At 46.1% G+C, this 25,326-nt stretch overlaps 1 protein-coding gene across 2 annotated transcripts in view; it reads left to right on the forward strand.

Annotated features, from left to right (window-relative positions):
- Positions 1-22,354, forward strand: part of EDRF1 (erythroid differentiation regulatory factor 1) — a 116,039-nt gene extending 93,685 nt beyond the window's left edge. For both annotated transcript variants that reach the window (XM_068257516.1, XM_068257517.1), the window contains exons 23-24: positions 8,446-8,594; positions 11,683-22,354. In XM_068257516.1, coding sequence (XP_068113617.1) covers positions 8,446-8,594; positions 11,683-11,854 — 321 coding nt within the window. In that variant the 3' untranslated portion in view covers positions 11,855-22,354. The remainder of the gene's footprint in view (positions 1-8,445; positions 8,595-11,682) is intronic.
- Positions 22,355-25,326: the final 2,972 nt, after the last annotated feature.

Consider the following 25,326-nt stretch of genomic DNA (forward strand, 5'->3'; position numbering starts at 1 on the left):
TTACACTAATAGCATGCAGTCACAGTACGAGGGGAGAGAGGTGAAGAGGTCATCATTGCGGAAAAGCAGCTTGTTGTGCTGTGTGAGGAGTCTGACAGTGAGTGAGGAGGGGTGAGGCAGGAGAGCATCATTGGGGAAAAGCAGCTTGTTGTGCTGTGTGAGGAGTCTGACAGTGAATGAGGAGGGGGGAGGCAGGAGAGAATCATTGGGGAAAAGCAGCTTGTTGTGCTGTGTGAGGAGCCTAGCCGTGAGTGAGGAGGGGGGAGGCAGGAGAGCATCATTGGGGAAAAGCAGCTTGTTGTGCTGTGTGAGGAATGACAGTGAGTGAGGAGGGGGGAGGCAGGAGAGCATCATTGGGGAAAAGCAGCTTGTTGTGCTGTGTGAGGAATGACGGTGAGTGAGGAGGGGGGAGGCAGGAGAGCATCATTGGGGAAATGCAGCTTGTTGTGCTGTGTGAGGAAAGACAGTGAGTGAGGGGGAGGCAGGAGAGCATCATTGGGGAAAAGCAGCTTGTTGTGCTGTGTGAGGAGGCTGACCGTGAGTGAGGAGGGGGGAGGCAGGAGAGCAGCATTGGGGGAAAGCAGCTTGTTGTGCTGTGTGAGGAGTCTGACAGTGAGTGAGGAGGGGGGAGGCAGGAGAGCAGCATTCGGGGAAAACAGCTTGTTATGCTGTGTGAGGAGGCTGACAGTGAGTGAGGAGGGGGGAGGCAGGAGAGCAGCATTGGGGAAAAGCAGCTTGTTGTGCTGTGTGAGGAGTCTGACAGTGAGTGAGGAGGGGGGAGGCAGGATAGCAGCATTGGGGGAAAACAGCTTGTTGTGCTGTGTGAGGAGTCTGACTGAGTGAGGAGGGGGGAGGCAGGAGAGCAGCATTGGGGGAAAGCAGCTTGTTGTGCTGTGTGAGGAGTCTGACAGTGAGTGAGGAGGCAGAAGAGCAGCATTGGGGGAAAGCAGCTTGTTGTGCTGTGTGAGGAGTCTGACAGTGAGTGAGGAGGGGGGAGGCAGGAGAGCATCTTTGGGGAAAAGCAGCTTGTTATGCTGTGTGAGGAGGCTGACAGTGAGTGAGGAGGGGGAGGCAGGAGAGCAGCAGTCTTTCATTTGACTTGCACAGCAGAAGGGAGGAGCTGGCACTGCTGTCCTGACTGAGGAGGAATGGAGTGGCTGAGGGTGAGCAGTGTGTTTGTCACAGACTCACAGCCAGCCAGTGTGCTATTGTGTTGAGCTGCAGCATGTCATGTGAGAACATTAAATGATGCAGAGTAAATTGTCAGGTGCTGTGCGATCATTCCAAATCGGAGGGGGGGGGGGGGTGGATCCTCACAAGTTTGTCTCAGGCAGCAAGAAGACTAGAACCGGCCCTGTCTCAGACCCAGCAAATGGATTTGCATTAGCTGTGATAATCGTGTTTATTAACCACTTGAGGACCACAGTCTTTCTACCCCTTAAGGACCGGCCACTTTTTTTCCATTCAGACCACTGCAGCTTTCACGGTTTATTGCTCGCTCATACAACCTACCACCTAAATGAATTTTGGCTCCTTTTCTTGTCACTAATAAAGCTTTCTTTTGGTGCTATTTGATTGCTCCTGCGATTTTTACTTTTTATTATATTCATCAAAAAAGACATGAATTTTGGCAAAAAAATGATTTTTTTAACTTTCTGTGCTGACAATTTTCAAATAAAGTAAAATTTCTGTATACATGCAGCGCGAAAAATGTGGACAAACATGTTTTTGATTAAAAAAAAACCATTCAGTGTATATTTATTGGTTTGGGTAAAAGTTATAGCGTTTACAAACTATGGTGCAAAAAGTGAATTTTGTCATTTTCAAGCATCTATGACTTTTCTGACCCCCTGTCATGTTTCATGAGGTGCTAGAATTCCAGGATAGTATAAATACCCCCCAAATGACCCCATTTTGGAAAGAAGACATCCCAAAGTATTCACTGAGAGGCATAGTGAGTTCATAGAAGATATTATTTTTTGTCACAAGTAAGCGGAAAATGACACTTTGTGACAAAAAAAAAGAAAAAAAAAAAGAATCCATTTCTTCTAACTTGCGACAAAAAAAAATGAAATCTGCCACGGACTCACCATGCCCCTCTCTGAATACCTTGAAGTGTCTACTTTCCAAAATGGGGTCATTTGTGGGGTGTGTTTACTGTCCTCGCATTTTGGGGGGTGCTAATTTGTAAGCACCCCTGTAAAGCCTAAAGGTGCTCATTGGACTTTGGGCCCCTTAGCGCAGTTAGGCTGCAAAAAAGTGCCACACATGTGGTATTGCCGTACTCAGGAGAAGTAGTATAATGTGTTTTGGGGTGTATTTTTACACATACCCATGCTGGGTGGGAGAAATATCTCTGTAAATGACAATTTTTTCATTTTTTTTACACACAATTGTCCATTTACAGAGTTATTTCTCCCACCCAGCATGGGTAGGTGTAAAGATACACCCCAAAACACATTGTACTACTTCTCCCGAGTACGGCGATACCACATGTGTGGCACTTTTTTGCACCCTAACTGCGCTAAAGGGCCCAAAGTCCAATGAGTAACTTTAGGATTTCACAGGTCCTTTTGCGGAATTTGATTTCCAGACTACTCCTCACGGTTTAGGGCCCCTAAATTGCCAGGGCAGTATAGGAACCCCACAAATGACCCCATTTTAGAAAGAAGACACCCCAAGGTATTCCGTTAGGAGTATGGTGAGTTCATAGAAGATTTTATTTTTTGTCAAAAGTTAGCGGAAAATTGATTTTTATTGTTTTTTTCACAAAGTGTCATTTTCCACTAACTTGTGACAAAAAATAAAATCTTCTATGAACTCACCATACTCCTAACGGAATACCTTGGGGTGTCTTCTTTCTAAAATGGGGTCATTTGTGGGGTTCCTATACTGCCCTGGCAATTTAGGGGCCCTAAACCGTGAGGAGTAGTCTGGAAATCAAATTCCGCAAAAGGACCTGTGAAATCCTAAAGTTACTCATTGGACTTTGGGCCCTTTAGCGCAGTTAGGGTGCAAAAAAGTGCCACACATGTGGTATCGCCGTACTCGGGAGAAGTAGTACAATGTGTTTTGGGGTGTATTTTTACACATACCCATGCTGGGTGGGAGAAATAACTCTGTAAATGGACAATTGTGTGTAAAAAAATCAAAAGATTGTCATTTACAGAGGTATTTCTCCCACCCAGCATGGGTATGTGTAAAAATACACCCCAAAACACATTGTACTACTTCTCCCGAGTATGGCAATACCACATGTGTGGCACTTTTTTGCACCCTAACTGCGCTAAAGGGCCCAAAGTCCAATGAGTACCTTTAGGATTTCACAGGTCATTTTGCGAAATTTGATTTCCAGACTACTCCTCACGGTTTAGGGCCCCTAAAATGCCAGGGCAGTATAGGAACCCCACTAATGACCCCATTTTAGAAAGAAGACACCCCAAGGTATTCCGTTAGGAGTACGGTGAGTTCATAGAAGATTTTATTTTTTGTCACAAGTTAGTGGAAAATGACACTTTGTGAAAAAAACAAAAATCAATTTTCCGCTAACTTTTGACAAAAAATAAAATCTTCTATGAACTCACCGTACTCCTAACGGAATACCTTGGGGTGTCTTCTTTCTAAAATGGGGTCATTTGTGGGGTTACTATACTGCCCTGGCATTTTAGGGGCCCTAAACCGTGAGGAGTAGTCTTGAAACCAAATGTCGCAAAATGACCTGTGAAATCCTAAAGGTACTCATTGGACTTTGGGCCCCTTAGCGTACTTAGGGTGTAAAAAAGTGCCACACATGTGGTACCGCCGTACTCAGGAGAAGTAGTATAATGTGTTTTGGGGTGTATTTTTACACATACAGATGCTAAGTGGGAGAAATATCTCTGTAAATGACAATTGTTTGATTTGTTTTACACACAATTGACCATTTACATAGAAATTTCTCCCACCCAGCATGGGTATGTGTAAAAATACACCACAAAACACATTATACTACTTCTTCTGAGTACGGCGATACCACATGTGTGACACTTTTTTGCAGCCTAGGTGCGCTAAGGGGCCCAACGTCCTATTCACGGGTCATTTTGAGGCATTTGTTTTCTAGACTACTCCTCGCGGTTTAGGGCCCCTAAAATGCCAGGGCAGTATAGGAACCCCACAAGTGACCCCATTTTAGAAAGAAGACACCCCAAGGTATTCCGTTAGGTGTATGGCGAGTTCATAGAAGATTTTATTTTTTGTCACAAGTTAGTGGAAAATGACACTTTGTGAAAAAAACAAAAATCAATTTTCCGCTAACTTTTGACAAAAAATAAAATCTTCTATGAACTCGTCATACTCCTAACAGAATACCTTGGGGTGTCTTTTTTTCTAAAATGGGGTCACTTGTGGGGTTCCTATACCGCCCTGGCATTTTACGGGCCCAAAACCGTGAGTAGTCTGGAAACCAAATGTCTCAAAATGACTGTTCAGGGGTATAAGCATCTGCAAATTTTGATGACAGGTGGTCTATGAGGGGCCGAATTTTGTGGAACCGGTCATAAGCAGGGTGGCTTTTTAGATGACAGGTTGTATTGGGCCTGATCTGATGGATAGGAGTGCTAGGGGGGTGACAGGAGGTGATTGATGGGTGTCTCAGGGGGTGGTTAGAGGGGAAAATAGATGCAATCAATGCACTGGGGAGGTGATCGGAAGGGGGTCTGAGGGGGATCTGAGGGTTTGGCCGAGTGATCAGGAGTCCACACGGGGCAAATTAGGGCCTGATCTGATGGGTAGGTGTGCTAGGGGGTGACAGGAGGTGATTGATGGGTGTCACAAGGTGTGATTAGAGGGGGGAATAGATGCAAGCAATGCACTGGCGAGGTGATCAGGGCTGGGGTCTGAGGGCAATCTGAGCGTGTAGGCGGGTGATTGGGTGCCCGCAAGGGGCAGATTAGGGTCTGATCTGATGGGTAACAGTGACAGGTGGTGATAGGGGGTGATTGATGGGTAATTAGTGGGTGTTTAGAGGAGAGAATAGATGGAAACACTGCGCTTGGGTGGTGATCTGATGTCGGATCTGCGGGCGATCTATTGGTGTGGGTGGGTGATCAGTTTGCCCGCAAGGGGCAGGTTAGGGGCTGATTGATGGGTGGCAGTGACAGGGGTGATTGATGGGTGGCAGTGACAGGGGGTGATTGATGGGTGATTGACAGGTGATCAGTGGGTTATTACAGGGAAGGACAGATGTAAATAATGCCCTGGCGAATTGATAAGGGGGGGTCTGAGGGCAATCTGAGCGTGTAGGCGGGTGATTGGGTGCCCGCAAGGGGCAGATTAGGGTCTGATCTGATGGGTAACAGTGACAGGTGGTGATAGGGGGTGATTGATGGGTGATTGATGGGTAATTAGTGAGTGTTTAGAGGAGAGAATAGATGGAAACACTGCGCTTGGGTGGTGATCTGATGTCGGATCTGCGGGCGATCTATTGGTGTGGGTGGGTGATCAGTTTGCCCGCAAGGGGCAGGTTAGGGGCTGATTGTTGGGTGGCAGTGACAGGGGGTGATTGATGGGTGATAGGTGATTGGCAGGTGATTGACAGGTGATCAGTGGGTTATTACAGGGAAGGACAGATGTAATTAATGCACTGGTGAATTGATAAGGGGGGGGGGTCTGAGGGCAATCTGAGCGTGTGGGCGGGTGATTGGGTGCCCGCAAGGGGCAGCTTAGGGTCTGATCTGATAGGTAACAGTGACAGGTGGTGATAGGGGGTGATTGATGGGTGATTGATGGGTAATTAGTGGGTGTTTAGAGAAGATAACAGATGTAAACAATACATTTGGGAGGTAATCTGACGGCGGGTTTGCGGGCGATCTAATGGTGTGGGTGGGTGATCAGATTGCCCGCAAGGGGCAGGTTAGGGGCTGATTGATGGGTGGCAGTGACAGGGGGTGACAGGGGGAGATTGATGGGTGATAGGTGATTGGCAGGTGATTGACAGGTGATCAGTGGGTTATTACAGGGAAGAACAGATGTAATTAATGCACTGGCGAATTGATAAGGGGGGGTCAGAGGGCAATCTGAGCGTGTTGGTGGGTGATTGGGTGCCCGCAAGGGGCAGATTAGGGTCTGATCTGATAGGTAAAAGTGACAGGTGGTGATAGGGGGTGATTGATGGGTGATTGATGGGTAATTAGTGGGTGTTTAGAGGAGAGAATAGATGTAAACAATGGATTTGGGAGGTGATCTGATGTCGGATCTGCGGGCGATCTATTGGTGTGGGTGGGTGATCAGATTGCCCGCAAGGGGCAGGTTAGGGGCTGATTGTTGGGTGGCAGTGACGGGGTGATTGATGGGTGATTGATGGGTGATTGATGGGTGATTGACGGGTGATTGACAGGTTATCAGGGAAGATAGATGCATACAGTACACAGGGGGGGGGGGGTCTGGGGAGAATCTGAGGGGTGGGGGGTGATCAGGAGGGGGCAGGGGGGGGGGATAAAAAAAAAATAGCGTTGACAGATAGTGACAGGGAGTGATTGATGGGTTATTAGGGGGGTGATTGGGTGCAAACAGGGGTCTGGGGGGTGGGCAGGGGGGGGTCTGAGGGGTGCTGTGGGCGATCAGTGGGCGGGGGGGGGCAGATCAGTGTGTTTGGGTGCAGACTAGGGTGGCTGCAGCCTGCCCTGGTGGTCCCTCGGACACTGGGACCACCAGGGCAGGAGGCAGCCTGTATAATACACTTTGTATACATTACAAAGTGTATTATACACTTTGTAGCGGCGATCGCGGGGTTAACATCCCGCCGGCGCTTCCGTATGGCCGGCGGGATGTTACGGCGGGTGGGCGGAGCCAGTTGCCGGGGGAAGCGCGCGTCATCAATGACGCGATCGCTCCCCCGGCATGCCTAAAGGACGCGCCGCCTGAAGGCGTATTGCGGTCCTTTAGGCGTCCACTTTGCCGCCGCCCATGGGCTGTGGGCGGTCGGCAAGTGGTTAAAGAGAACCTGACGTGGGCATTTTTTGTAAAAATAAAAAAACCTGATTCGGGGGGCTAGCTGGATCTGGTAGCCGCAGTTACCGCTGCTCTCCAATGCTCCTGTGGCCAGATATCCTCTACTTTCGCTTTCAGTGACCCCTGAGGTCATTGCAACGCTGCAGCTCTCTCTGCTCTGTGTCTCATCACTGAGCAGAGGGGTGGGGGAGAGGCAGAGCTGCCCAAAGAGAGCTGGGGAAGGGGCGTTCCTAATGCCAGAGTGGGTGTTATGCAGGAGTGCCTCTCCTGTAAGGGAACCTTCCATTCTCCTGCTTTCTCCTTGTTACTAGCTTTGGGGGGTGCTAGTGCAACGCTGGGGGGCAGAGAGCGGAAGAAGGGGGTGGAACTACAGTCATGTCATGGACCAGGGAACATGCCTCTGTGTTCCAGTTGCCTGGCAGTCCTGCTGATCTCTGGCTGTAGTAGTGTCTGAATCACACACCTGAAACAAGCATGCAGCTAATCCAGTCTGACTTCAGTCAGAGCACCTGATCTGCATGCTTGTTGAGGGGCTGTGGCTAAGCGTATTAGAGACACAGAATCAGCAGGAGAGTCAGGCAACTGGTATTATTGTAAAAGGAAAAATCCATATCCTGCTCAGTTTAGGTTCCCTTTAAGGCAAATAACCGCATTCAGTGTAGTATTGCAGTCCCATTACTCATGCAGATCAGCCAGTTATGAGCAGAGTTGGGCGCTGACTTGCTAAGAACTTCCTGATTACTTTCAGATTGTATACAGCTTGAAACTGGGCGAATCACAATCCGCAGGAAATGCCTCTGATTGGCCCAGTTCCAAGCTGCATATCTCTGGTCTTCCTTTTCAGGCCTTAAAAAAAAAATCAGAGATAGTGCAGACCAATTCAGCACATGGACATTTACCAATATAAAGGTATAAGAAGTGTTTCTGTTGCCGAAACCATGAAAATTACCATAAACATGAATATCCTGAATAATTGTCACCACAGGGTCTCTTTAATAATGACTTCTGTATATGCTGAGTGGCTTCATTCATGTCACTTTAGACCCCATTGTATGTCCCCTGTCTGTGTTGTAGAGAATCGCACTATAATGTACTCGTCTCTGTAGAAGTGTGGAGGGAAGAATAGGTCGCTATGAATGGGACAATGGAGCGAGGTTCTCCCGATTGGTTTGGCATTCAGTCTGGGTTATGTGAGCTCTGTACGGCGTTCATAATGGATGGGGGAGGGGGGGGGGCATTGAGAATAGCCCAGGAATACATTCCTTTAATAAAGTCTATTGAATGAGCTTATCTAGCAGGGTTAGCGAGGCGGACGCGAGCATCGGTCCTTCAGCCCGGAAACCTCATTGCACCGCTATATTCACCGAGATATAAAGGCCGCAAGCCATCCAGTCTCACGCCTCGTGTCTGTGATAACGTGAATAATGACTGAATAGAATGTCTGTCTTCTGTTTTCAGGGTGCAGAGGGCGGCAGCGAGGCGCCGGGCGAGTCCTCCGGGGGGCTCCGCAAGGAAGAGGTGCAGAAGCTGCTCAACATATTCGAGTCCCGCCTGTCGTTTGTTCTGCTGCAGCTGGCCAAGCTTCTGTCCTCCAAGAAGAAGAGCAGGTATGAGACATCCCCCTCTGTAACCAGGGCCCCTCCCCCTGACGCAACACAGCATGTAGCGTCAGAGGGCTTCAGGTTCCTTCTGAGGAGCAGCTAGACATGGTTTAGTCTTTGGTCTTCCCATGAACTATGCTTATGCCCCCCACCCCCTCAACCCCTTTGGGTGACATGCCTTTAAAGGATACCCGAGGAGACATGTGACATGAGATAGAAATGTGTATGTACAGTGCAAAGCACACAAATAACTAGGCTGTGTTCCTTTTTTTTTTTTTCCCTTTCTCTGCCTGAAAGAGTTAAACATCAGCCATGTAAGTGGCTGACTCAGACAGGAAGTGACTACAGTGTGACCCTCACTGATAAGAAATTACACCTATAAAACCCTTTCCTGGCAGACAATGCCTTCTGAGAGCAGGAAAGAGATAAAAAGGATCAATAGTTCATAGATGTTGGCTCTGGCATACTTCAATGAATGTGTCATTGAGCAAAAACAGTAAACCAGTAAAAACTTAAAAAAGTAGATTTAAACATAAAATAAAACTGTGGAATACAGGTAGTCCCCGGTTAACGAATGAGATGGGGACTGTAGGTTCGTTCTTAACCTGAATCTGTTGTTAAGTCGAACAATGTGCCATCTCTGTCTCCTGTAACTCCTCTGTGCCCCCCTGTGCCTCCAGTGTCCCCCTCTGTGCCACTTCTGCTGGGTTTTTTTTTGGGGGGGGGGCTTGTTCCCATGGAAACACTGAATCCATGCCGGTTGTATCGGCGGGTATATCTTAAAGTAATTTTTAGAAGAAGGAAGATAGATACAAACGTTTATTTCATTAGTTTATTTTCACCTCGGGTGTCCTTTAATCCTGATACACATATCCAATTTTTATTGGCCGATGAATGGCCAATTTGACTACTTCCATGTAGTATGAGGGTTTACATGCCCAATATGTTCCTAGTATTCAAAATGTGTGAGCCCTACAACTACATGGTGGTGGGAAAATTGATCAAAATAACATGTCTATGCCCGCTAAGCCTTACCCGTGTCTCTCAGCTCAGACATAAACCCTGATTACTGTACTGTGTCTTTTAAACCAGATCTGTGAAGCACAGGAAGAGCCAGTGCAGGGTATGGAGTGCCCACAAGATGGCGCCAAACACAAGATATTCCAGGGCCTGCCTGCCCGCATTCTAATGAGATTCTTGTTTAGTGTAATTGTCTCATTGGCGGACCGCTCTACCCGGTGTGGTGAAATCTCACAGGTCTGCTTTACAGGCGCATAGCAATAGGGGGTGCAGAGGTTACAACTTCATGGGGCCCCGAGGGGTCCTCCCTCAACTTCAGAATAAGCGCTCTATTGATCCTGTGCTCATAATAATCACTTCTATGGATACTTTGAATATTAGTAATAATTAACAAACTGTTCCCCATTCCCTTCTTGTACCTCTGACCCTGTAGTTGCCATTGGCAGGTTTTGGTGCGTCATATCAATTGTTATGTATAGAGTGCTTGGGGGGCCCAAATGTAAAACTTGCATCGGGGCCCACAGCTCCTTAGCTACACCTCTGCTGCTTTACCAGACTTCAATAGACAAGAGTCCATGATGAATGGAAAGTAGGTTTGTAATAGAGGTGCTGGGCGGAGGGTAATAGGCCTGTGTTCAGAGCCGTTACACAGCACATCGCTTACGTTTAATCACTCCCGCAATCCATCACCTGTGGGCGGGTGAATTGACTTCCTGGCCGATAAGACAGGTGCTCTCTGTCTGCAGCCGCCCTGGTTGAGGTTCTGAGACTGGCCGGGCCTTCCATAGTCCTTTGACAGCCTTTGGAACTACTTGTGTCCTTGAAAATTTCCAAAGACGGGCACATGTGTACAGAATGTGCAGGAACACGGACTCTCACATGCCCAGTACTCCTGCACCCGTCTTCTAAACTACAGTAGTTCTGAAGGATGTCCGAGGAGTGCCAAAGAATCTATTCAACCGATGAGGTCAAATCGCCTCAAAGTGGAATGGTGCAGGAATAGTGTGATACGTCTCTGGCTTCCTCTGCCCTCCCGTTAGATTAGTATATAGAGTCTGTGGCTGCTGTATGTTCCTGCAGTGAGATAAAGCTTGTAGTGTTGTGGATAAAGTGCATAGGGGTTGATTCACTACAACAAATAACGCGCCTTATCAGAGTTGGCGTGCCTTATCAGAGTAGCATAGTGAGCACTACGAACTTATGCCTGCTAATTGGCACTGATGACCGCTCCACTCGTTCTGTCCTGAGCCCCTGTAGGTCCTATCACTTTAACCTCCTTGGCGGTAATCCCGAGCTGAGTTCGGGGTTAGCAGCCGCGGAGGATTTATTTGGCCCTGGTGTGCAGATTTGCAAATTTATTTATTTTATTTTTTTGCTACACGCAGCTAGCAGCTTTGCTAGCTGCGTGTACTACGCACCGATTCACCGCTACCCTCCGCTCCCTCCCCCAGACCCCTTGCGCAGCCTGGCCAGTCACCGCCATGCAGCGCTAAGGGGTGGATCGGGCCTCCGTGCGCCATGGCGTGGATGACGTCTATGATGTCCTTCCGATCGTCGCCATGGCGATGGGGGAAGCCAAACAGGAAATCCCGTTCTGAACGGGATCTCCAGTTTGCTCTGATCGCCGGAGGCGATCGGAGAGGGCGGGCGGGATGCCTCTGCACAGCGGCTATCATGTAGCTAGCGCTAGGCTAGCTACATGATTTTTTTTGACTATTTATTTTTTTGTAACGCCAGGGGGGTTAAAGGACATTATCCCTGCACTTTGATTGGCCCAAAAGGGTGTCTGTAACATGACAGGAAACTTGCCAGGCAGCCTATTGGGCCAATCGAAGTGCGGGGATAATGTCCTTTAAAGTGATTGGACCCGCAGGGGCTCAGGGTAGGACGAGTGCAGCTCTCGTCATTGCTAATTAGCATAAGTTTGTACTGCTCGCTATGCTACTCTGATAAAGCACGTTATTTGTTATAGTGAATCAACCCCATAGTGTCGGCGATAAAGCGTGTAGTGTTGAGGATGATGGTGATTATGTTGTACTCTGTGTCTGACTTCAGCTGATTTTCTCTCCTCCAGTAACAGCGCGGAAGAGGAGAGCGCTCTGAAATCCTACAAGCAAGTGTATTCCAGCCTGCTGCGTGCGTCCGCGGGAAGGACGTGCACTCTGTGCGAGCGACTCAGCCTGCTCCTCAATTTACTGGATCAGCTCGCCCCTAAGAGCCAAGCCGATGAGTCTGTCACAGAGTGATGCTCCATTGTGCCGGGACACCGAGCGGATGTTGTGCCTTGTCAGACCCGCCGCGGGCCGCTGTGCTCCAATTCATCTGCCATCAAGCAGGATACGCGGAGCGCAAACTCACCTGATGCTCGGAATGCGGGAAAGAAAAGGGGTATGCTGCGTGAGACGCGGGTCATTTGTCCCTCGCTGCTTTCCGTAGTCTTAACCCCATCACTGCCAGGGCAGACTCTGGGCTCTCTTGAAGTACAGTTTGTATAGCGCTGTGGGTGTGTTTTTCTACAGGTTTATTCTGAAGGCGCTCTACCTCTATTATACACACTGCTTCCTTCTCCACGCCGTCACGCGTATAGCGTATTCTCCATGTGCGCTCTGACAAGCCTAGCCGGAACTAAACATACCCATGCAAGACCATCTCATCCAGGTCTGGCCAATGGCGGGTAAGGATTGTGTGCGGAGGAGGTGATCGGTGAGGTGGTCACCTTCTGAACTAAATACTTACCGGATCCGCTGCGCTTGGCCCAGTTGCAATCCACGAGCAGTTTGTAAAAATATTTTTTATCAACTCAAAAAAGAATCATTAGCTGAAATGACCCAATTCAAATGTTCCTGCTTATGACAGGTTTAGATTAGGGTGAGGAACAATTGCTATGCAAATCTCTGACTGGTAACACACGTTAATTTGTCCATGGCGGGACAGGATCTGGTTGGAGGTTTGAATTGCGTTTTGTGACATCACTGGAGGTGGAGCATGGTTGGTGGCGTGACACCCTTGGTACTTTCTGACATCACTCGGGGCGGAGCTTAGTCAGAGGTCTGAACACATGATGCTGTGTGGCATCATTGGGGGTGGAGCTTGGTCAGAGGTCTGAGCACATTATGCTTTTTGGCATCATTGGGGGTGGAGCTTGGTCAGAGGTCTGAGTACATGATGCTTTGTGGCATCATTGTGGGTGGAGCTTGGTCAGAGGTCTGAGCACATGTTTCGTGGCATCATTGGGGGTGGAGCTTGGTCAGAGATCTGAGCACATGTTTCGTGGCATCATTGGGGGTGGAGCTTGGTCAGAGATCTGAGCACATGATGCTTTGTGGCATCATTGGGGGTGGAGCTTGGTCAGAGGTCTGAGCACATGTTTCGTGGCATCATTGGGGGTGGAACTTGGTCAGGGGTCTGAACACATGATGCTTTGTGGCATCATTGTGGGTGGAGCTTGGTCAGAGGTCTGAGCACATGTTTCGTGGCATCATTGGGGGTGGAGCTTGGTCAGAGGTCTGAACACATGATGCTGTGTGCCATCATTGGGGGTGGAGCTTGGTCAGAGGTCTGAGCACATGATGCTTTGTGGCATCATTGGGGGTGGAGCCTGGTCAGCGGTCTGAGCACATGATGCTTTGTGGCATCATTGGGGTGGAGCTTGGTCAGAGGCCTGAGCACATGTTTCGTGGCATCATTGGGGGTGGAGCTTGGTCAGAGGTTTGAACACATAGTGCTTTGTGGCATCATTGGGGGTGGAGCTTGGTCAGAGGTCTGAACACCTGATGCTTTGTGGCATCACTGGGGGTGGAGCTTGGTCCGAAGTCTGTACACATGATGCTTTCTGCCATTACTGGGGGTGGAGCATGGTTGGTGGTGTGGCACACTTGATGCTTTTTGACATTACTGGGGGTGGAGCTTGGTCAGAGATTTAAACACCTGGTGCTTAGTGACACACTAGCTTTATTCTTCCACACATTCTGCTGCATTCAGGGGAATGTGGACATCTCTGGGACAGGTAACGGCCAGCAGAGTACAAGCACAACATGTGGGCTAGTTCCAGGGCTCCCTCCACAATCACAGGGACGCCTTCCATGTATATAGCAGGTCTGTACATAGCCCCGCCCCTGTATATACAATGTATAGCAGAACCTCCCTTACTGTGTACAGGGGATTTATAGTGTGACGCCAGCCTTGCCTTTGCCCGGACGCTGGTGGGCTCTCTGCTTGGTCGAGAATCTCAGGTGCCCACTATCGCGACACTTTTTAATAAACAATCGTATTTTCGATCAGATTATTCAGATCGTATTGTATGGTGGTGGATTCTGAACTCATTATCGATTGTTTCCTTAAGGAACTGGACTATTTTTCATAGATACTTAAGGTTTCAACATTAGAAAAGGTGGCCACACACTATACAATAAAAAGATTCAATGACCTGTATTATTTTTTTTTTTTATCAGATCTGATCAAATCTGTTTCCCCTGCTGTTTGTTGCTCGGGCTGGGTAGACATTTCTGATCAACCTCTGACTATTCTCAGAGCGTCTGAATGTCTGCACAACCGCATTATCAATAATTTCCTTAAATTAGTATGAAACTCAGCATTTCCTTTTAGCTCTAAAATAATATTTACAACATAAAATCTACTACCAGAACAGCATTCAAACAGTTAAACACAGCACTTTGTTCTTCAGTGGAAATCTCCTTGCTTCCGTGGGCAGCTTCTGGCCGCATCAAAGAGGTGATGACATTAACTTTTGTTTACATTTCTTTGTCAAAAAAATTTACTAAACAGCAGCAAACTGTCCAAGCTGAGTTGTACTGAGCTAAAGAGCAGAAACAGCTAAGAAGTGACCACTTGATAGATTTTAATTAATAAATACAGCAATGCAAAATACAAATGCAGCTATGCAATAAAAATGCAATTGCAGCTTTCAGAGCAGATAATTTGTACTTTAGGAATTTGTGATTTGTAGACAGTCATGTACAGTTGTCATATTTGCTTTTGTGCACAACTGGTTATAAAAAGTAAGAAAACACATTTTTTTATTGAATGTCAGTTTTATCCCATTTTAAGGAACTGGTTGATTGGCATGGCAGATGTTTAGTAGATATTTAACTGGTTTTGACATCGGTAAAGGTGGCCACACACATTACAATAAAAATTTCATTTTCCCATTTTTTCTTTTCAAAACAATTGATTGTACAGAAAAATAGTTTTTGTTTGGCAAGGAAATCTGATCAAATGTGGGGTTTTTTTTTGTTTTTTGTTTTTTTCTTTGATTTGTTAATCGGGCAGGATGGAAATTTATAATCCGTTTTTTACTGACCATTGAATCGTGTACGGCAGATTGTAACTTTGACATATAGACCCAAAATAGATTTCAGCTGTCTGTGGCCCCCTTTATAGGTAGCGTCCTTTAATTCTGTGGATTGATTAAATATGATCTTTTTCTTTCAAAGGGCTGGTGCACACTGGAGCGGTTCTGGAGAGTTTTTTTAAAACGCTTGCAGGGGGAAAACCGCTTGGCTAATGAAAGTGAATGGGCTGGTGCACACCAGAGCGGGTCGTTTTTTCCACAAACGCAAGCTCGGGGGCTGCAGCATTTTTTAGATTTCTGAGGTGTTTCTGCCTCAATGTTAAGTATAGGAAAGTGGAAAACTGCTCTGAAAAACGCTAGATCAGGGCGGTTTTCCAGGCGTTTTTGTTACAGAAGCTGTTCAGTAACATCTTTACTGTAACACTATATGACATCTGCTTCACAAAAACGCTCCAGAAAACGCTACGCATGTTTACAAAACCTCTTTAAACACGCCTAGAATCGCTCTGAAATCTGCTCCTAAAACCTCTAGCGTTTTGCACATCTGCTAGCCAGTGTTGCCAACTCATCCCTTTAATTACTGACACATATGAATTATACAGGTTTTGTGGCTAGGTAGATGCAGTTAAGGCACTGATTATGTGCAAATAGCCCCAGAACCTGTATAACTTAGATGTGTCAGTAATTAAAGGGATGAGTTGGCAACACTGCTGCTAGCTGTTTTTGGTGTGCACTGGGCCAAACTGAGGTACAGACTGACCAGCAAGCTCATGGTGAACCAGAACTCCCAGGAGTGTGTAAGGGGCTACAAAGGAACAAAACACCTCCTTACTAAAATGCTATGGAAAACCAGTTTGGCTTCTTAAAACAGAAGGCATTTGCGATCATTCAGGTTGGAGTGAGTGTCTCTCACAATGCATCACTGCTGAAATATGCAAATTATCCATTGTTGTCCCTGGAGGTTAGCCACACCGCTACCCCATAGAGCCACTTTAATCCATGCCCTGCACTGATGAGGATTAACTAATCCAAAACAGTCTGTATGCATGTTGGATTATTGTGGCTCTGTACAATTAACAGCTGACACATCATTGCATTTCAGCGGATCTGGAGGTGTGGCTATCTTACAGGGACAACAAAGGATAATTGGCATATTCAGCAGTGATGCATTGTCTGAGACATCCAACCTGAATTATCGCACATACTTTGTTTTTTTTAAGAAAGCAAACTTTAGTTTTCTTCTTCTTTCTTTCAATCTGAAACTTATTATAGATAATAGGATTGTTTGCTAAAAGCTAATAAGCACCTTTATGCTTGCACAGTGGCCCAGACACGGATTCTGTAACCAGACTTTAAGGTGCATACACACATCCAATTTTGATTGGCCAATCACTGGCCAATTTTACCATCTCCATGTAGTATGAGCATTTACATGATAGCATTCAGAATCTGTGTCTCCTCATACTACATGGAAGTGGTAAAATTGACCAATCAAAATTGTATGTGTGTATGCACCCTCATAGCCAGCAGTGCAGGAACCCCCCATTCTCAGAACTCAGATCTCTTCACAGGCATAGCAAAGGCAGCCATACACTCGCTAGCGATTTAAAGCGCTCCCTAAACGTTCAAAAAAGCGCTCCAGTGGATTCCAGCCCTCCTACTGATTGGTTCTCATTCTTTAGGTTGTTGTACAGCTACCACCCTGTCTCAGGCACAGCTAAATAGTTATTTCAGGGAGTATTTGCTGAAGTTACCCACCGATGTACAGACCTCATACAACCCAAACGATGGCCAGATGTCATTGTGCGTTTCTGGGGCAGATTTTTACAAATAAACAAGTCAGAGGCGGGTTTTTTGTACTCTCTGCTCTTTTGGCGATAACTGTAGTGGGGTGCTTTTTTTATTATGCAATACACGACTAGCAAATCAAAGACTTGCATATCTATCACCTGACCAAACTGATCACATGCTTCTCCATGCCATCTCCTAGACATGACCATCACTAATCAGAGACTTGCATATCTATCACCTGACCAGACTGATCGCATGCTTCTCCATGCCACCTCCTAGACACGGCAATCACTAATCGGAGACATGCATATATATATATCACCTGACCACACTGATCACATGCTTCTCCATGCCATCTCCTAGACATGACCATCACTAATCAGAGACTTGCATATCTATCACCTGACCAAACTGATCACATGCTTCTCCATGCCACCTCCTAGACACGGCAATCACTAATCAGAGACTTACATATCTATCACCTGACCAGACTGATCACATGCTTCTCCATGCCACCTCCTAGACACGGCAATCACTAATCGGAGACATGCATATATATCACCTGACCACACTGATCACATGCTTCTCCATGCTATCTCCTAGGCACGACCATCGCTAATCAGAGACTTACATACAGGGAGTGCAGAATTATTAGGCAAGTTGTATTTTTGAGGAATAATTTTATTATTGAACAACCACCATGTTCTCAATGAACCCAAAAAACTAATTAATATCAAAGCTGAATATTTTTAAAAGTAGTTTTTAGTTTGTCTTTAGTTTTAGCTATTTTAGGGGGGTATCTGTGTGTGCAGGTGACGATTACTGTGCATAATTATTAGGCAACTTAGCAAAAAACAAATATATACCCATTTCAATTATTTATTTTTTACTAGTGAAACCAATATAACATCTCAACATTCACAAATATACATTTCTGACATTCAAAAACAAATCAGTGACCAATATAGCCACCTTTCTTTGCAAGGACACTCAAAAGCCTGCCATCCATGGATTCTGTCAGCGTTTTGATCTGTTCACCATCAACATTGTGTGCAGCAGCAACCACAGCCTCACAGACACTGTGCAGAGAGGTGTACTGTTTTCCCTCCTTGTAAATCTCACATTTTATGATGGACCACAGGTTCTCAATGGGGTTCAGATCTGGTGAACAAGGAGGCCATGTCATTAGTTTTTCTTCTTTTATACCCTTTCTTGCCAGCCACGCTGTGGAGTACTTGGACGCGTGTGAGGGATCATTGTCCTGCATGAAAATAAGGTTTTTCTTGAAGGATGCAGACTTCTTCCTGTACCACTGCTTGAAGAAGGTGTCTTCCAGAAACTGGCAGTAGGACTGGGAGTTGAGCTTGACTCCATCCTCAACCCGAAAAGGCCCCACAAGCTCATCTTTGATGATACCAGCCCAAACCAGTACTCCGCCTCCACCTTGCTGGCGTCTGAGTCGGACTGGAGCTCTCTGCCCTTTACCAATCCAGCCACGGGCCCATCCATCTGGCCCATCAAGACTCACTCTCATTTCATCAGTCCATAAAACCTTAGAAAAATCAGTCTTGAGATATTTCTTGGCCCAGTCTTGACGTTTCAGCTTGTGTGTCTTGTTCAGTGGTGGTCGTCTTTCAGCCTTTCTTACCTTGGCCATGTCTCTGAGTATTGCACACCTTGTGTATTTGGGCACTCCAGTGATGTTGCAACTCTGAAATATGGCCAAACTGGTGGCAAGTGGCATCTTGGCAGCTGCACGCTTGATTTTTCTCAGTTCATGGGCAGTTATTTTGCTCCTTGGTTTTTCCACACGCTTCTTGCGACCCTGCTGACTATTTTGAATGAAACGCTTGATTGTTCGATGATCACGCTTCAGAAGCTTTGCAATTTTAAGAGTGCTGCATCCCTCTGCAAGATATCTCACTATTTTTGACTTTTCTGAGCCTGTCAAGTCCTTCTTTTGACCCATTTTGCCAAAGGAAAGGAAGTTGCCTAATAATTATGCACACCTGATATAGGGTGTTGATGTCATTACACCCCTTCTCATTACAGAGATGCACATCACCTAATATGCTTAATTGGTAGTATGCTTTCGAGCCTATACAGCTTGGAGTAAGACAACATGCATAAAGAGGATGATGTGGTCAAAATACTCATTTGCCTAATAATTCTGCACTCCCTGTATCTATCACCTGACCAAACTGTTCACATGCTTCTCGATGCCATCTCCTAGACATGACCATCACTAATCAGAGACTAGCATATCTATCACCTGACCAAACTGATCACATGCTTCTCCATGCCATCTCCTAGACACGACCATCACTGTTTAGAGACTTACACATCTCCCACCTGACCAGACTGATCACATGCATCTCCATGACTTCTCCTAGACACGACCATCACTAATCAGAGACTTGCATATCTATCACCTGACCAAACTGATCACATGCTTCTCCATGCCATCTCCTAGACCTGAGCATCACTGATCAGAGACTTACATATCTATACCTGACCACACTGATCACATGCTTCTCCGTGACTTCTCCTAGACACGACCATCACTAATCAGAGACTTACATATCTATCACCTGACCAGACTGATCACATGCTTCTCCATGACTTCTCCTAGACATGACCATCACTAATCAGAGACTTACATACTGTATCTATCACCTGACCACAGTGATCACGGCCTTCACTATGACATCTCCTAGACACGACCATCACTAATCAAAGATTTACATATGTCACCTGCCCAGACTGATCACCTGCTTCTCCATGACTTCTCCTAGACACGCCCATCACTAATCAGAGACATGCATATCTATCACCTGACCATACTGATCACATGCTTCTCCATGACATCTCCTAGACATGACCATCACTAATCAGAGACTTACATACTGTATCTATCACCTGACCACAGTGATCACGGGCTTCACTATGACATCTCCTAGACACGACCATCACTAATCAAAGATTTACATATGTCACCTGCCCAGACTGATCACCTGCTTCTCCATGACTTATCCTAGACACGCCCATCACTAATCAGAGACATGCATATCTATCACCTGACCATACTGATCACATGCTTCTCCATGACATCTCCTAGACATGACCATCACTAATCAGAGACTTACATATCTGTACCTGACCACACTGATCACATGCTTCTCTGTGACTTCTCCTAGACATGACCATCACTAATCAGAGACTTACATATCTGTACCTGACCACACTGATCACATGCTTCTCTGTGACTTCTCCTAGACATGACAATCACTAATCAGAGAGTTACATATCTATCACCTGACCAGACTGATCACATGCTTCTCCATGACTTCTCCTAGACATGACCATCACTAATCAGAGACTTGCATATCTATCACCTGACCAGACTGATCACATGCTTCTCCATGACTTCTCCTAGACATGACCATCACTAATCAGAGACTTACATACTGTATCTATCACCTGACCACAGTGATCACGGGCTTCACTATGACATCTCCTAGACACGACCATCACTAATCAAAGATTTACATATGTCACCTGCCCAGACTGATCACCTGCTTCTCCATGACTTCTCCTAGACACGCCCATCACTAATCAGAGACATGCATATCTATCACCTGACCATACTGATCACATGCTTCTCCATGACATCTCCTAGACATGACCATCACTAATCAGAGACTTACATATCTGTACCTGACCACACTGATCACATGCTTCTCTGTGACTTCTCCTAGACATGACCATCACTAATCAGAGACTTACATATCTGTACCTGACCACACTGATCACATGCTTCTCTGTGACTTCTCCTAGACATGACCATCACTAATCAGAAACTTACATATCTATCACCTGACCACACTGATCACATGCTTCTCCATGACTTCTCCTAGACATGACCATCACTAATCAGAAACTTACATATCTATCACCTGATCACACTGATCACATGCTTCTCCATGACTTCTCCTAGACACGACCATCACTAATCAGAGACTTACATATCTATCACCTGACCAGACTGATCACATGCTTCTCCATGACTTCTCCTAGACATGACCATCACTATTCAGAGACTTACATATCTATCACCTGACCACACTGATCACATGCTTCTGCGTGACTTCTCCTAGACACGACCATCACTAATCAGAGACTTGCATATCTATCACCTGACCAAACTGATCACATGCTTCTCCATGACTTCTCCTAGACACGACCATCACTAATCAGAGACTTGCATATCTCGGAGCAGTGCTTTTCAGCGCTGCTAGCTTTGGGCGCAGCCAGCGCCGCTATAGACTGTAATGGGAATCAGTCTATAGCGGCGCTCAGTGAGGAAGGTCGGCTCCGTCAGAAGACGGAGCCGAAGTTGTTTAAAAAACACAATAATTCGGCCTCCAGCAATCGCTGGAAGCCGAATTATTTCATTCCCCCACTATCCATGTCGGCCTGGAGGGGGAATAGTAATTAAAACGCCCCGGACTTGTGCAGAAGCAGGACCAGCCATTTAACAGCTGGATCCTGCGCCCAAGTCTACCAGCGCCGTATTCAAATGTACGCTGCATATCTATCACCTGACCAAACTGATCACATGCTTCTCCATGACTTCTCCTAGACCCGACTCTCACCGGTGAGAAGTTGTGGACCTGTGATCTGTTTGCAGCAAGTGCTTATCATTTTATATTGCTACAGTGAGATGGTTTTGCAGGATCGCATTGAATGCATTCACTAATAAATACTAGTGATGGTCAAGTAGATGCAAATAACTTTGAGTTGATGCAAATGTATGCAGAAGATGAACCAATGAGGTAAAATTTGATTGGTTAGTTTTCAAGCTGCGTAAATTTGCATAATATTTGCATAAACTCAAACTTATTTGCATCTACTTGACCATCATTAATAAATACACCCTAAAAAATGAAGGCTCGCTAGTTCTTTAAAGTGGACCTGAACTTCCTCTCTACTCTAAAAGATAAGCAACAGCATAATAACCTTTAAAGAAAAACATTTCTTTGTTACAGCTAATACAAATCCTGCAATAAATCTGCAGTGTCTACTTCCTGCTTTCATGGAAGACAAAGGGTTAACACCCTGTGTTTGCATATTAGCTGTGTTTGCTGAGGGCTGCCGAATTTCTGTGCTGACACAGCTGAGAGATCAAATTATACTTGTGATTACTTACAGATGAGGGGGAATTAGACAGGTTCTCTCTAAATACATACGGTGCATTACTCTCTGTTTTCCTTGTATCCTGTGCAAGAGTTCAGGTCCACTATAATGGTGACCTCTGGTTACAGCCGGTGTCTGCAGATGCTGCTTCAGCTCTTACCAAAACCTTCACTGCCATTTCCCTTCCTCACCAGAAGGGGCAGCAAGTTCTCCAGGTGACAGCACCCAAAGTAACCAATCGGCAGTCGGCTTGTATCCGCCTGCTGTGGAAGGTAATGGAAGCCGTCCTCTGATTGGTCGATGAGGATTTTGTGCATTAGTTGCGTTTTTCAGTAGGTTGCTCTCTGAGCTTTGTTGCACTCTTTGTAAAATGGTTAATTTGATGTTTCTTTCACCTGGAAATGTGAATAGCCTGTTAAATAAAGTTATAATATTTTATTTATTAAAACTGGTGTTCATGTTTTGTTTAATCATCGAGCTAGTCATTAGCAGAATACTGCAGTCCTGCAAGATGACTTTTCACTCATTTAGGCCTCTTTCCCACCAAGACATTACGTTTTAGGGGAGGTTATGGCCGCATGACGTGCCCCTAACTCAACGCACCGTGGTGTTGAAGTTGGACGTCAGATTGAGCTGCGCTATGCAGCTCTCAAAGCAGCCGCTCCAGGTTAGTGATGGGAAGTCCGGATCTTTTCAAGGATTCGGATCATTTGAATCGGATCATTGAAAAGATTCGGATCTTTGAACCGAATCATTTTACTAGGGAAGCAGACTGGGTGAAATGACTAGCAGGGCAGGACTTTCCTTGCACTGTACATTCTGTATGTTCCTGTTTCTTGCAGACAGACATGCACTGTGAACCGAATCTTTCATTGTGATGATCCGGATGATTCGATTTACAAAAAAGATCCGGATCAAATGAACAATTTGTTCATGATCTGGACAACACTAAGAGTCCCACAGTGCAGTGAATATTAATTAGCCATGTGGCTAGTCACTGAGCATGTGTAAACAATCTAACGCAGCTCTATAGGCTGCACTTTCATTTAACGTGCAGCGTTATACCCTAACGCAATGTGGACACTGTGAACAGCCCATTGACTTTACAGTGCTGTGAGTTGGGCTGCGTTACTGGCTGCTGTAATGTGGGACTTTAACCTCCCACTGTGAAACCAGCCTTAAAGGGCAACTGAAGCGAGAAGGATATGGAGGCTGACATATTTATTTCCTTTTAAGCAATACCAGTTCCTGGGCAGTCCTGATGATCCTCTGCCTCTAATACTTTTAGGGCCAGCTCACAATGGGCGATTTTTTTATTTATTTATTTTTTTTTTTCAGCGACAAAATGCTGCTGCCAATGCAAGTCAATGGTAGTGTTCACACTAGCGATCACCAGTGATGCGTTTCAATGCTATAGAATCACAAAACGCAATCACTCCTAAATCTCTTTCTTGTACAGTGAAAAAACAGCTTTTTGCTAATCGCCGGCGATCAGCAAAACGCTACCAAAGCGCCCGGTGTGAGCTAGCCCTTAGCTGTAGCCCCTGAACAAGCATGTAGCAGATCAGGTCCTCTGACAGAATTATCCGCATGCTTGTTTCAGGTGTGTGATTCAGACACTACTGCAGCCAAATAGATCAGCAGAATAGCCAGGCAACTGGTATTGCTTAAAAGGAAATAAATATGGCAGCCTGCATATAATTATCACTTGAGGTGTCAAGTAAAACAATTTATGAGTGGTAGAATGGGTCATTGTGTTCTAAATGTTTTTTTTTTTTTTTTCCTGAAACCGAATCTGCATGCACACAATTAAATGTTTGGAAAGTGTTCATATATATAATTACACAGGACTTATAACAAATATGTATCGAGTTAATTGAGATAACGTTCCCACAAAAGGGATACTTGGTAGTCTTAATATTAATAAATGGATACATTCTTTAGTGAAACAGAAACACCATTGTAGGTAATAAGTGGGAGCTTGAGAACAGGCGAGCTGAGCGATGACTCATCACTGTGCTGCCTCTATGCACTGTCCAATCAGAAAGCTGGAGGAGGAGCCTTGTGCAGGTTTCCTTACTAAGCTACAGTGGAGGGGGCAGGGCACAAAGTTTTACAGACGAGCCACTCCCCATAACCAGCATTTTTGAATCGGGACTAAATTTAACTATAGAGATTTCACATATTCTGCATTTCAGATGTATATACTGCCAGTACACCTGAAACTCATCATTCTACGATGAAGATGCCCTGGTGGGCTGGATAGTTCCCAAGGCTGTGATGTCCTGCTGTTGTAACAACATTTCTATAGTGCTGTTCTCCCATACGATTCGACTCTCCGATTCAGTAATTGGTAGTAGGATGAAGTATTAACACAACAAAAATAATATTTCTGTAAATGCCAAACTGAACAGGTGGGTCTTCAGCCTGGATTTAAAGAGACACTGTAAAACCAAAAACCTCCCCTGGGGGGTACTCACCTCGGGTGGGGGAAGCCTCTGGATCCTAATGAGGCTTCCCACGCCCTCCTGTGTCCCACGGGGGTCTCGCTGCAGCCCTACTGAACAGCGACCCGACAGCCTGTTCAAGATTTACCTTTCCAGGCTCCAGCGGGGGCGCTGTTGCGGTTCTTCTGACGGAGATAAGCGGAAATAGCCGATCTCCGTCGGGTCCGCTCTACTGCGCAGGCACCTTGCAGGAGACTTGCGCCGGCGCAGTAGAGCGGCCCGACGGAGATCGGTTATTTCCGCCTATCTCCGTGGGAAGAGTGGATACTGCGCTGGAGCCAAAAGGTAAATATTTACGTCGCCGCCGCTCCGGGAGGATTTTTGCCGCTGTGGGACCGATGAGGACTGGGAAGCCTCAGTAGGATCCGACCAACCCCCCCCCCCCCCCCGAGGTAAGTACCCCCTAGGGGAGTTTTTATCGTTACAGATTTTCTTTTAACACATCCAGAGATGGAGCTGTCCTCATCTGCTGAGGTAAGGAGTTCCATAACGTAGGAGGAGCATGACAGAAGGCTCTGGGACCAAAAGTTTCCAGGTGGACTCTGGGTATGCTTAGATTATAAGAACCTGTAGAACTGGGATTGCTACGCAGCTGCAACATATCTTTCATGTATCCAGGGCCTATATTATTTAGTGATTTAAATGTCAGTAGGCCGATCTTGAATAGGACCCTCCATTCTATAGGTAGCCAGTGAAGGGAGTGCAGGACTGGCGTTATGTGGCAGTGACGGGGTTGGTTGGTTAGCAGTCTGGCAGCAGTATTCTGTATCAGCTGTTGGGTATATGTTTGCATATAGGCCACTGGCACAGTTTGAGCTGTAGTACGGCCTACATAATAATCTGCCTCAGGAGCTGGGATGGATGGGTGGGGGGCGGTACTGACAGATTGGGCTGTTATTGGAATATATGTCTA

The sequence above is a fragment of the Hyperolius riggenbachi genome, chromosome 10 (genome assembly GCF_040937935.1).
Source record: "Hyperolius riggenbachi isolate aHypRig1 chromosome 10, aHypRig1.pri, whole genome shotgun sequence".
NCBI lineage: Eukaryota > Metazoa > Chordata > Amphibia > Anura > Hyperoliidae > Hyperolius > Hyperolius riggenbachi.